At 42.4% G+C, this 13,501-nt stretch overlaps 1 protein-coding gene across 6 annotated transcripts in view; it reads right to left on the bottom strand.

The window, feature by feature from the left end:
* The window catches only part of rtkna (rhotekin a), a 78,568-nt gene that overhangs the window by 10,059 nt on the left and 55,008 nt on the right, over positions 1 to 13,501 (bottom strand). For all 6 annotated transcript variants that reach the window (XM_058636497.1, XM_058636502.1, XM_058636496.1 and 3 more), the window contains exons 2-3: positions 1,943 to 2,204; positions 1,076 to 1,129 (exon numbers count right to left, since the gene is read on the bottom strand). In XM_058636497.1, coding sequence (XP_058492480.1) covers positions 1,076 to 1,129; positions 1,943 to 2,204 — 316 coding nt within the window. The remainder of the gene's footprint in view (positions 1 to 1,075; positions 1,130 to 1,942; positions 2,205 to 13,501) is intronic.

The following is a 13,501-nucleotide window of genomic DNA, read 5'->3' as shown; positions in this document are numbered from 1 at the left end:
TGTATTATTCTTCCAACACTGCTACTTCTAATAATAATAATAATAATTGATTAATATGATGATACACGGTACAGAAAATGTTAAAAAGGTCTGCAAACGAAAAAGCCACACAAACCGATTGATCGATGATCAAAATAGTGGACGATTCATTCAGTCGTGCTACGTGTACAAACTTCTTCTCCCGACGCCGCTGCCGCTGCTGCTGCTGCTGCTGCTGCTGCTGCTGCTGCTGCTGCTTCTCGTACGATTGAACGCGTGATAAAAACATACGATGCTTCGCTCCTCCTGGGCTTCATTTAAAGTCTCAACGTGCTTAATGACCTTGACTAACGGCCTCATTAAAGCTTTGTTAAGCGTCCTCTACGGTACCCGTCTCTGGAGTTCGTTTAGATGCGACGGGCCGCGAGGATTCATTCTCTTTAAGTTGCCAGGGGAGAGAAGGAGCTGCTATAATAATAATAACAACCGCACACAGGTTAACCCGCATTGACTGTAGCGAGAGGAAAAAACGCTCCGTTTATAGATGACTTTTGTCACATTTTCAGCACAGTCGCTGAACTCTGAAATGCCACACACACACACACAAAGTAATATTCCATAGGGTTATAGAACGGGGCGGTCCTTAATGAACAATTCCAGATTTCATTTTCCTTCCACTGTTCTCTGTCCTACTATTAATGGACCCACTTCAGCACCTGTGCACTGTGGGTCAGATTGTGCCGCTCACAACATGCTCTCGCATCTCGACAAAAAACATACAAACCAAAAAATGTGTTTTTTGTAAAAGAATGAACAACACAAGAAGCTGCGCTGTGGAGCCTGAAGAGAGTGGACACATGGATACAGGACACACAGTACAGTGTGTTGAGTCTCTCCGGGTCAGCATGTTTTTGAAATACGAAACACGAGCACACACGTCCACATGAGGGTTTTACCCTGAAGCCACTGATGACTTCTGCTCCACAGTGAGGGGGAGGAGGAGGAGGAGGAGGAATCACACACACACTCATCACACTTTGATTAAATCATACAGATATAAATCATTAATAAAATCATCGCTGCTTTGGTTCCTCACCTCCTTTGTTCTTGAAGTATTCTGTGTCTTTCCACATGAGAGGGATACGGAGATCTGTAAAGACAAACAGCAGACGTTAGAGGCGCTGGAGCACAAACTAAACTTAAAACCTGGTTAACACTTGGTTTAAGGGTTAGAATAAGGTTAAGGGTAAGGGTAAGAGATAGGCACTTAGTTGTGACGGTCAAGGTTTGGGTAAGGGGCTGGGGTACGCATCAGTTCTACAAGGGTCCTCACAAAATGACAGATTTACTATTATAGCATGATTTGATTTCTTTGCAGTTGTATAACTGGATTAATCAATTCATATACACAACGTTGAACACGATCTCATCGATTTTATGCACTATACAGTTTATTATTACCTGCAACTGTAACTACAATACAATAACACAGTGAAACCTTGATATCTTCATTGATATCAAATGCCCATGTTATAAAAATAATGGTAATATCAAACTCCTATTTTCCTGCTCTTCACCGTCCTGCTGTGTGCAGCATGTGTAAGTCACTACACTCACTGTGATCAATAACGATGGAGGGATACATTCCCAAAGAGACAGAGAAGCTGCGTCTGACCCCGTGTCCAACATAAGCTGCTCTTTATTACATTAAAAAAACCACTAAGCAAATGGCAAAGACGTTCTCTGCATTTCAAATTAAAAGCCCTTACAATTCTACAAAAAACATTTCCTTTTTTATTACAGTACAGCAGCCATTCCCTTCATGTGACAGTGCCAGGACTCGCTTTGAAATCTGAAAATCCTCGAATGAAGACTCTGATCCAACACACGAGACGAGGATCAATAATGATCATATTACTGTTTTCATGTGAACACAGGGACACAAAAATGCACTAACACTTGCCTGAAATGGCCACTTTCCCTTTACACGGGAGTCTGCCGTCCATCGGGCCCGCGTCCGACGACCTCCGCGTGACCTTCTGCATGACCTGCGCCTCCTTCATCCTCTGCAGCTCCGACATGTAGGCCATGATGCGGGTGCTGCACGTCTGCAGGCTCTTTGCCGCCTCCAGGGCCTGGTCTCTCTGGGAGCAGGCGGCCAGCAGTTTGCAGGCTCCATCGCGCATGCGGATCTCATGGTCGATCTTCTTCTGGATGTCGCTGTCCTGCGGGGACGAGAGGACAATGGAGAGGGGGAATTATTGGAGAGAGAACATCGAGAGAGCGAGGGTGAGGAGATCATATAGATTTTGGGAGTAATAAAGGACAAATGAAAGACAATGACGGAGCGTGGGTCTGCGTCAGATTACGGGCCCTCGGTGGATTGAAGAATGTCTCCGAGAGCGTTCTGGAGTGTGAGTTCACTCGGGCGTGTTCAGTGTGGGAGTTGGCACCAGCACAAAACTTAAAACTCATGGCCTTTCACCCTCTCACCCCCTGCTGAGCAGACATGTACATGCTGAATCATTTAACACACACACACACACACGCGGGAAGATTCACATTCCGAGTGAGAGAATAGATTATGAAGCCGTCACACAGTCAACGCCTGTAACCACAATGAGACACGATAGACACATAAATGTCCACATAAACACAAAGTGAATTCCGTCCGCCGTCCCTGTCCACAGTCAGCCTTCTCTAAGGAGGAGAACATATGAGAAAACTACGTTTGATTTACAGTCTGTGATTTGAAAGAAAGGTTTTCTTCACACCAAAACAGCCAAATACCAAAGAAGAGATATTAGATGCGACTACTTAGACATTGTTGTTTTACAGCGTCATCAAACTAGGTCTTCTGTGACTGCATTTGCAGGAATTAGACACGAGGTTGTGCGAGGACGTCCCCCGGGAAACCACGCCTGTATGATAACGCAAGGACGTACAAATGGGGGTGACTGAGTTGGATCAGAGACACAGAAAGTGTTCCTCCATCTGTCTCTGTCTCTCGTGTCCCGAGTTTTGAACAAACCTCTCCACTCTGCACCAAACCACCGCGTGCATGAACTTTACAGAGTCGCTGAGGGCATCGGAGTGAAACAATGACTCAGCACAATTCAAGTTGGCTTGACCTTGTGTGTGCGGTCTTCATCATGAAACACGTTTTGAATGAAATCACCTCACACCAGCTGCTTTAATCGCAGGAATTCGGATCCTAAGCTCAGATTGACTTGTTTGTACACGTATGAATGAATGAATGAGTGCTGCATGTGAATGTGTGTGTATCTCTTCACAGAAACATTAGCGAGCTCCCACAATTACTCTCTAATGCTCTCTTTGCCCTTCTATTCCCTCACCGCTCTGTCAGCCTGATAAAAGCACCTTCTCCTCCCTCCAACGCCGACATTTTCTCATTTATCTTTCTCGGCCCCAATTCTTATGAATTTTTTATTCTTTTGATTTAAGCTTTTATACTTTGCCTTCTCATTTTTTTCCTCCCCTCTCCGCCCTCCATCCGTTCCGCCTCACCGTCCCCGTCTGACTTGTTCTTTCTTCTCCTCCCTTTACTCCTTTGTACCTGCGTCTCGGCTCAGCACGAGCCTCTTACTTTGTTCACAGACGGGCCCAGAGGGAGAGGAATTAATGTGGTTTGGACAGAAAAGAAATATTAAGAAATCCACATTTGGACACAGATATTTGCTCGGACACCGTGCACTGTAAACTGAGGTTAACTGGAATCCGCTATTAACCGCTGTGTTGGGAAAAAGTGCGTTGCTTCTGAAGATACAAGCCCACGGTGGTGAACGCACACACAACGGTCCAACACTGTCGGTACACGATGACTCACTGTACATTAACATGGCGTGATGACAGAGGTGGTTTCCCTTTAGAAAAACTGCTGTATTTATTAACCACAGCATGATTTAACATATTTATATTGACGTAATGATAACTAGAAGATCATCCTCTGACTGGTTAATGCTTTCCATATGAGCTGCGCACTTAACATGGGTCAGTATAGTCTTTGTCATTTCAACTTTCTTACGAAATAAAAATGGTGAACGGCACTTTTTCAAGCACCTGGAGGGCAACACTCTCCTCCAAATCAATACACAGTGTCCTTTTTATAGGTAAGGAAGGAAGGAAGGAAGGAAGGAAGGAAGGCAGGAAGAATCAGCTGACAAATGACGTGCAACACTTGTATAAACATAAACTTGCTGTAGAGAATTGATCAGCTCTTCTTTCGTCTGAGCAGAGATGAGTAATTATACTTGAGAATGATGAATTATGTTGACGGAAGACAATTTAATCTGTGACACTTTTCATTATGTATCCCTTGTTGAAGCAAATGATCAAATCCCTCATGTTTCCATGTGAATAAAGTTGCTCCTATGTATATATATATATATATATATATATATATATATATATATATATATATATATATATATATATATATATATCGTGAATCTGTGTTTTTTTAATGTGTACGTTTGATATACGTAGGTATGGCTTTGAGCGGCTCGTCAGTATGCAGATCGTTTATATCTAAAGCTGATGCAGCGGGTCGTTGGTCTGACCTGCGCGGACGACGTCCAGTATTTAGAGCAGCTGAATGAACAAGCTGCCTCTTCTGGAGGAGTTCTGAGAATAGACGACAGGCAGCCGAGATCTCACTCTCGGTGTCATCAACCTGACATTAACATTCACAGATAAAAATACAGCATACAGGCAATTTCATTGCATTTAATAAAACGATCACAGGCACAAGAACACACATGCTGTGCTGTCACAGCGATTCCCTCATCACAGGGAGACAGAGGCAGGTGTTAGACCAGAGAGTCTGACCGAGTGTGAGGGTGACAGTGTGGACGGCAGCCAAACACGGAGTGAACGGAGGGTGGACTGGCAGCAGGGAAGCAGTGCATTCTGGGTATCAAGCAAGCAGCAATGACATACAGAGAGAGAGAGGCAGGACGTGGTGCCATGACAGAGAACAGGGGGGGGGACTTGAGGAGAAGAGTAGGGGAGGAGGGGAAGAGATATGTGATGACAAGGTGAGAGGTCTGTGTGTGGAGTGAGTGAGTGAGAGAGAGAGAGGCAGTAGAGTGAAAAAATAAAGAGATAAGCTAGGGGGGAAAGACGTGGAGGAGGAAGGAGAACGCGCAGAATGTCAAGCAGGGAGACAAGAGTTCGTTTAAGGAATAAAGAGGCAGAAATGTAAATGTTGTGGATGGAAACTGCAGCAAAGAAGAAGAAGAAGAAGAACACGTTTATTTTATGGCTGCCTTTCAAAAACAGGATTTTGCCCAAGACAATAATGGATATAAAAGATTCTAGTGATTATTATAACTGTAAGAATAGAGAATGTTTCCAGCTTGGCTCCATGACGCACACACAGTAGATGCATAAATGACAATGTAACCTTTGGGCAGGTAATGTGACGCCTCTGTAGAGAGCAGATGGTCACTCCGTCCTGTCATGTCTCTGTCCCTGTCTGTTTTGATCCGGACTTGTGTGTGTGTGTGTGTGTGGAGTGGGTGTGATCCCACATACACCTAACACAAGCCACAGTTGGGGATTTGACGCCTCTGCAGATGGTGTGTAATGATTTGTTTACGATGTGTTGTTCTACATGACTAGGTTTTGCTGTTCAGATGGCCGACCCTTGACCTATGACCTCTATCTCTAACTGGACCAGACCGCTGCTGTTACACCATTAGGGTTAATCCATAGGGGTGAGTGTTAAACGCTCAGTGAGTATTAATACACAGTTTGCATGAGTTTAGTTAATTATATTTTACAGTTTAAGCTACATTTACATTTATTCTTTTGTTTTTTATTGCTATTTTTTACTAAAGAGTTTCTTGTATACTATATTGTTTATATACACTTTATTTTGTATAGATGAATTCACTATATTACAACAGTAATGTGCCTTAAAACGACAAGAAAGTTGGGCACAGGCAAGGAAATACATTTTTATTTTTTTATTTTTTAGATATATTTAGCAGCGATAGGTTTTTATTGTTGTAAAATGATATAATTTTCAAATACTTAGATTCTACATGAACACAACAAACAGCAAATATTACCACTGACACAAGCAGATGAATTGTCCTATACTGCAGGTCAGAGGTCAGAGGTCATTTCACTAAAAGACTATAGCTTTTCTGACCAGTAAACAACTGAGCCACCTTTTTCTGACCCTGAGGCTGTTTTCTTTTTCAACAGACAAGATACTGAAGAAAAACAAAAGCCTGATGGACAGGTAGTGCAAAAAATACTGACAGATTCAAAAAGCACACAAACACACACACCAAACAAAACACAATCGGCCAGTCTTCATGGCCACGAAACATGTGCACTCATACAAATGTGCTTTCTCTGTATTTTACATAAACACATGACCATGAGTTGCAGAATCCTGACCCCTCCCATACACTTCGACTTTAACGTACAAACTGCTGGCTTTCAATTAGCCCGGCCACAGTTATGTGCCTCGCCTTCCTCTCCACCCTCTTCCGCTACTTTCCCTTTAGCTCACCCTCTTCCCGTCTTCCTCTCCCACACCCTGTAATGGATGGAGCGAGCAGTTGAGAATGCAAGACAGGAAAAATGAGTCATTAGGCAAATTATGTAATGAAAGTTAAGAAGTGGGCATTTGAGTGAAAGTGATGTATAGAACATATATATATATATATATATATATATATATACATATATGTATATATATGTATATATATATATCCTGGTATGAGATTTGGGGGAAATAATACAGCTTTTGCAAACCGAGCCCAACCCTGCTCAAGAACAATGACCCAATTCACCAAACAACATCCCTACAGTGTTTGAGGTTCCAGCTGCTGCTGAAAGGGCACGACAACAGTGAAGGGAACTGGTTTGGTTCTGGTCATGGAAGACAGGAGGCGAGTAATGGCTTTACTGTTTGCCTTTTTTACGACAGCAACGTTGGCTGCACAGCAGTCCAAGTCTGGTCAATGCCAGGACACACTCAACATGACACACCCAGGGCCCTGTAATATGGCAAAAACCTGCATCCTTATTGCCAACATGCTGATGTCATCACTGAGGTGATGTCTATAGAGTGTCAACTGTGAACTCTCTCTCCTCGCTTGCCCCAAAGCTTATGCATTCAATTATTTCCTGACAATAGAAAGTGTTTGTGTTTGAAAACGACTGTATGTGTGTGTGTGTGTGTGTATCTGCGCGCGTGGTGGACGTGTGCCCAAGTCTGTGCCCAAATGACTTTGCAGCCAGCTGTTCTCACACAAAGGCAGTGTGTGTCGATGCAGCAGGGCCCCAGCACACATGGGGCAGAGTCGGAACATAAAGTGCATAAAGAGAGATAATATGAATGTGGGTGTATGTGTTTCATATACAGAAGGAGGTAATGAAATAAGCCTGTGTATGAGGCCCGGGTGAAAGAAAGAACTCCCAACGGTGTTGCAATAAAACGCAGGTCGATGATGATGTAAAGACTTTGAGTATTTACCAGAAAACACATGAAAGAAATACACAAAACAACTGCCAGTAAAGTATACGCAGAGTATAAGCCAGCGTCCTATGAAAGAGGGTTATCAACGTATCAAAGTAACTCAGCATAATTACTGCAATAAAGAAATAAAAACAGCAACTTTAACTTTAGAAAATTGCAGGATAAACTAACTCTAATGTTAGTGCTGTTTGCAGTTATAGGGTCAGTTTAACCTGCTAACGGCTAGCAGCATAAGCATTAGCAGCAGCAATTTGCTAAAGCAGTGCTAGAGCTAATGCAAGGGTGGCTAACAGCACTAGCATTAGCAACTAAAATAACAACAGACAGCAGCACAGTATGTAAAAAAAACAATGTTCTAAAGCACAAACGGGCTGCACCAATTATTTGATTAATTGATTACTAAGTTAATCGTCAACTAGGTTGATAAGCGATTAATCGGTTTGAGTGTTTTTTTTAATAATTAAAATACATTTTCAGATTTTAGCTTCTTAAATGTAATTATTTTCTGTTTTCTTTGCTCCACATAACAAAGCAATCATTCAAACTGAATCATTTTGGTTTGGGGACAAAACACAACACAACATTTGAGAGGTTTGGGAATTTTTTTTGACATTTTATGCACTAAATACTAAATAGAAAAATAGAAAATAATTGAGAGATTCATTGATAATGATGAAAATAATCGATAGTTGCAGCCCTAATACTGACCGGCATGGGAAAATACTGTATATCATAATTCCATTACTTTGCCATATAGCTCAGCCTTACCTTCCTGTGAGTGCAAATAAATTCATGCAACTACAGCAGTACATATCTTTTCTGTGTTTTTTCTCTCTTGCTGAATGGAGCCCCCAAGGAGAGCAACAGTGGGGAGACTTTCAAGCCATAAAACAAATTTGTTTAGGGTTACAAGAGAGTACGGGGAGCTTTGTGTCTGCCAAACAGTGATCACTTCAACAATTTATGGCGCACTAAAGCTTGATGGCTCTCACACGGCTGTGCACACTCAGCCTAATACACATAGTCCACATTATCATATAGTAGCACGCTGGGAGCTGGGGGAACCAGCGAGCGAGCAGGGCAAACCAAACTGCACAATAATTTGAAAGCAATGTATAGGTGATAAAAACAGGAAGTGAGTTTGTGCTCATGCATGGTTGTGTGTTAGAATGTCTACTGTAAGTGTGTGTGTGTGTGTGTGTGTGTGTGTGTGGTCCCACAACATGCCTGCAGAGTATAGATTTGGGAAACACTGCCGACAGGTTCCAGACCAGCCTCATAAATAACAGAGCTGGAAAGAAGTATACACTCAGCCTGGTAGTTTATTACAAGTAACAACAGCAAAAAAAACACCCACTAATAACAGCAGTAACTCCTCCTGACCTCCTTCCATCTCACCTCTAAGAGCTCCGAGGGGAACAAACTGGACCGTGTTCAAAACTGGATTGTAAATTTGAGCTAAAAAAGACAAAAAAACAACAACCAAATCATAAGGAAATGGCAGCCTCTTAGAATAACTGATCTGTGAGAAGAGAGGCTCTGGCGTGGGTTTGAATGTTGCAAATAAAACGGAGAGGAGACCAAACGGCTTCCTTTTTCAATTAAACGCTAATGGAGAAAGTCTAATGACAATAACTGGCAGACCAGGCTGTCTGGGGCGGCACGGGGCAATTAATGAAACACACACACACACATACACAGCAATACTGTAACCTCATCAGAGCACTTAACTGGCACATTCAGATTTTTGCACTGCAGGCTGAAACAAAGCCGCTGACTATTGAACAAATTCAAACTGTGTTATTAACTGATTAGCCGGCTTTTCCTGTAAGATACAAACCCAGAGAGTGAAAGGAGAGGGAAAAGAAACAGCTCTGATCAAAGACCGCTGTGATCTCTCTCAATGAGAGCACTAGAGAATCTTTAAGATGGAGAAAAGGATATTTAATCAGAGTAAATGAAGGGAAAAAAAGGGCACTGGCGTGACACTGTAATCCACTCTGCTGGAATTCTTCCCCGCGTCGTTACAGCCTGTGCTTTCGCGTCAAATTCGAGTTTGAAGAGAGGTGTTAGTCTGAGGACGATGACAGGATAAGTGAAGTACACTTTCTTCTTTTCTGTCATGTGTCACGATGACTGACAGCTCTCAGTGTGACATGTAATCTCACACCCACGGTGGAGCATCGGGGACGGTTGTAGCTCGAATTCACCATTTAACTGTCCTTGTCCCAGTGTACAGGCACAAACAGGGAGTCTACTTATCTAAGTTGACCTTTCACATCTCAGATCCAAAGGACTAGAGCTGGCACCAAGTTCTTTCCATGATGAGCACCATTTTGTGTCTTTCCACCATCCATTAACGTGAAATGATTAAATTCTTTGAGCTGACAGAGCATTATGTTTGGTCACTGCTTTGCATTTGGCCTTTTTTGTTTCCCACTGTTGCTTCTCCTTCTTCTTGTGGGAACTAAGGGTGCGTCAAAAATATCCATTTGGTGAAATATATCATCGTCCTTCCTCGTGTAATGCGATAATCGGGTAATAATTGATATTTTAATTAACAAATGAAGGCGCTCTAAAGTGATATTATTGGTATCATGGACAACGTAACGCATATCGGATCATGAGGAACCCTGTGATTATCGCCCTCTAGTGGCCAATTGGGTCCAGTTCAACATTAATTTGGGACAGGTCGCTAGTCCATCACCGGGCCACATTTGCCTAATCCCCAAATCTGCATATCTTTGGACTGAATGTGTTGGGTGTTCATTTGCCACAGGAGGCCTTCAGACTGCTGCCACTGCCACTCAAAAACATAACATAAATCAGTCTAATATTCCTGGTGGTCAACAATACCTGTACCTGTTATTTTTAACTAAGCTACGACATGTAAACTTGTACTGTAGGGTGGAACGGGAAGGAGCGCTGGAGTGTGAAGACATGACGGACAAATGGCCACTTGAGAAACCGATAGCAGGACAAAGAGACAGAGGGCAAGAGGTCACAGTGTCACAGCTTCCTGTAGGGGAGCAGCGTCCCTGCTGGGTTCCACACCATTAAGCTCCTCTTCATCCTCAGCGGGGTTATCTCACTTCCACAGCCCAGGATTAATACTCGCTGTGCAACACAGTGTAACAAGCTCGCAGCTCTCATTAGCCGTCTTTTTCAAATAAGTGCACCCTGAACCACTCCCCCCTTCTGAATAATGGTTTCCACCAGCTGACACAATTTCAATGCCACACACACATTCACACAAAAAGTGCTTGTCTCTGTAATCCCAAGATTTCCTCCTCATCTGAATCAGGATGAGCACAATCTGGGTTAATTAGCTCAGTCGGCCTAACTCGCCTGACAAACAGTAAGCCTGACAAACTCTCCTCCCGGTCGGCTTTTACCTCTGCTCCCTGTGCAGATACACGTTAGGTTTAAAGCCTGTGAGCTTTAGACCACATTCATGCGAAAATTCAAATTACATTTGCACATTTAAAAGCACAGGTTTGCAAAGTTAAGGAGCAGATTGAGCTCTTTCTAAAATCCATTTTACGCATGTTTAACAATGGAACAATATACAGTATTATCATATATGTCCCTGTGATTTATTTTAAAGTTCAAAAAGGGGGTAGATCTCATTTAGGATTCTTATTTTTTTATTTAGTATCATTTTGGGCTAACACAAGTTAACCAGTCTTTCGCCAGATTGTTACACTCATTCCTAAACTGCTCTGTCGCCCTGTCAGAGTTTCTTATGTTAGCTTTTTGTTTTTCCAGGATCACCAGTCCCGTTTTTGTTCCCGTCTACTCCGACAAGCCCGTCTCCTTCCTTTGTTTTCACGATCATTGGCTTTCAGTAGTGCTGCCGCTAAATACACCAGACTCCTCTGTTAAATGTTGGAGATTAAGTTTTCAGGAGTCTTTTTAACTGATCTACAGTTTAGAAAGCTAATGAGAGTTCCAAGCAAAAAAAAACATGCCGAGTCGTGCCGGGACCACGTCGTGGAAAAAGTGGTATTTTTTATCTTTTACGTGTCTGCGATTGTGTCCTTGCCTGGTGCCAAATACACCTATAAAAACATTTACAGGTGTATTTTGACTTTGTCTGATAGTTAACAAAACATTACAGTCAATTCATACTACCTCTGTATACAATATCTCATGTATATTGTTGCTTTTATTTAACTGCATAAAAGCACTTAATTAGCAGTGGTGGTGGCATTTAAACTGTCAAAGCACCCGTATGGCTCGTCCTCTATAATATTTATACGGTGTGTGCAGACGATAATCTCTGCTCCCATTCTTCTCTACACTTTCCAGGAATAGTCCACAATTACAGCTCAGGTCTATGGAGGAAAAAGCCATCAGACAATGTTGTTAACAGCATCAATCGTCTCAATCCAAACTCCAATATCACAATCAATGGAAATGCCGTCATTTCTCCTTCTCTCTGTGCGCTCTCACTCTCTCTCTCTCTGAATTCTAGCCTAGAGCTTTTATCACACTCTATTATTAATCACCGTTGTTACTGTATTTAGACTGTATGACCACATGTGTATATAAAAATCACGTGTGCCAGGATAATAAAGCAGTAGGTGCTCTCTGTGGTGAAACTGTGTGTGTGTGTGTGTATGGGCGTGTGAGTGTCTTCTTCTATACGTATCGACCCACGAGAGCCATGAAATGAATGCAGTCCATTATAATATTCATGAAGCAGCAGCAGGAGTTCTGAGCGGAGTCAAAGCAAATGCGAATATCACTATTTGACCCCTGAGCCCTGAGGAGACAGTGACCAAGAAAGGGACCCATGAGGCGGCAGGACAGGAGGGGTTTTTATGCGAGGACGCCTTTTTTTAAGCACTTACTTTGCAATTAAAGATGTTAATTCATTAAAGAAATACTTCACCGATTTGCATTTAGCTTTGTATTACTAGAATAGGGGTAGTATTTTTTTTTTTAATTGTGCTTCATAGCCTTAGTCACTACCTGTATAAATAAATACCTGCATTAACCAAGACAAGACAAGACAAGTGGATGTGAATTGTGGTAAATTTTTCAAGATATTAAAATTGACTTGATACAAATTATATAGAGAATGTCTCTTGTGGTTGCCGTGCAGTTTTATACGTCGTCGCAGACCGCAGAGTCTGATTCCAGTCCGACTAAGCGTATACATGCAGGGGCAATCGGACTATGAATCACATTATCCAGTTATGTTAGTCCGACTAAGACTAGCTCGACTGCAGTCGGACTAACGCGTTTACATGACATTAAGAAAACTGAATTATTGTCTTAGTTCGGCTAAAATCTGACTTTTAACATCCATGTAAACACACTGATTGACAGGCAAAAAGCTCTGTTACCAGTAACTCAGTTTGTCCTCGTTGTCAGACTCACAAAAGAAAACCTTGTGCTCGCTTCTCAACACATTGCTGTCTCTCATGAGTAATACTTTCTAAAAAAAGAAGCCAAATAAATGCAGATGAGAGAATCATATTCTGGTTTACACTGGCACACACACACACACACACACACACACACACAGTGTTCCTGAAACGTCACTTGATATACAGTGCAGTTTCCCGCATGTTAGTATGGAGGTAGATTAACTCCGATACGGATATTTTAAAAGCATTTTTATCTGAAAGCGCTGTAGTGCGGCCCGGGTGAAGTAGTTAACAACCTTGCGGTGCACCAGTAATTAATGGCTGCTATGAATCAAGGCCTGAGTTATGCTACTATCACAGGGTAATAAAAGTTGTATTTGTTTCACTGCCTTGATTAATGACGGGCCATATTAATGACACGGGGAAAACATGTAAGATGAGATCCACTCACACTCGCCGACTCTGTCACTTTGGTTCCACCCTTCTGCCACTTCACAGCACTTACAGCCCGCTCTGGTTACTAATGGGACACATTAACCCTTGGAGTCTCTGTGTGTGTGTGTGTGTGTGTGTGTGTGTGTGTGTGTGTGTGTGTGTGTGTGTGTGTGTGTGGTGTGTACATGTG

Source organism: Solea solea, chromosome 8 (assembly GCF_958295425.1).
Source record: "Solea solea chromosome 8, fSolSol10.1, whole genome shotgun sequence".
NCBI lineage: Eukaryota > Metazoa > Chordata > Actinopteri > Pleuronectiformes > Soleidae > Solea > Solea solea.
Note: the sequence above shows the minus strand (reverse complement) of the source record. Positions and strands in the feature narration are given on the sequence as shown.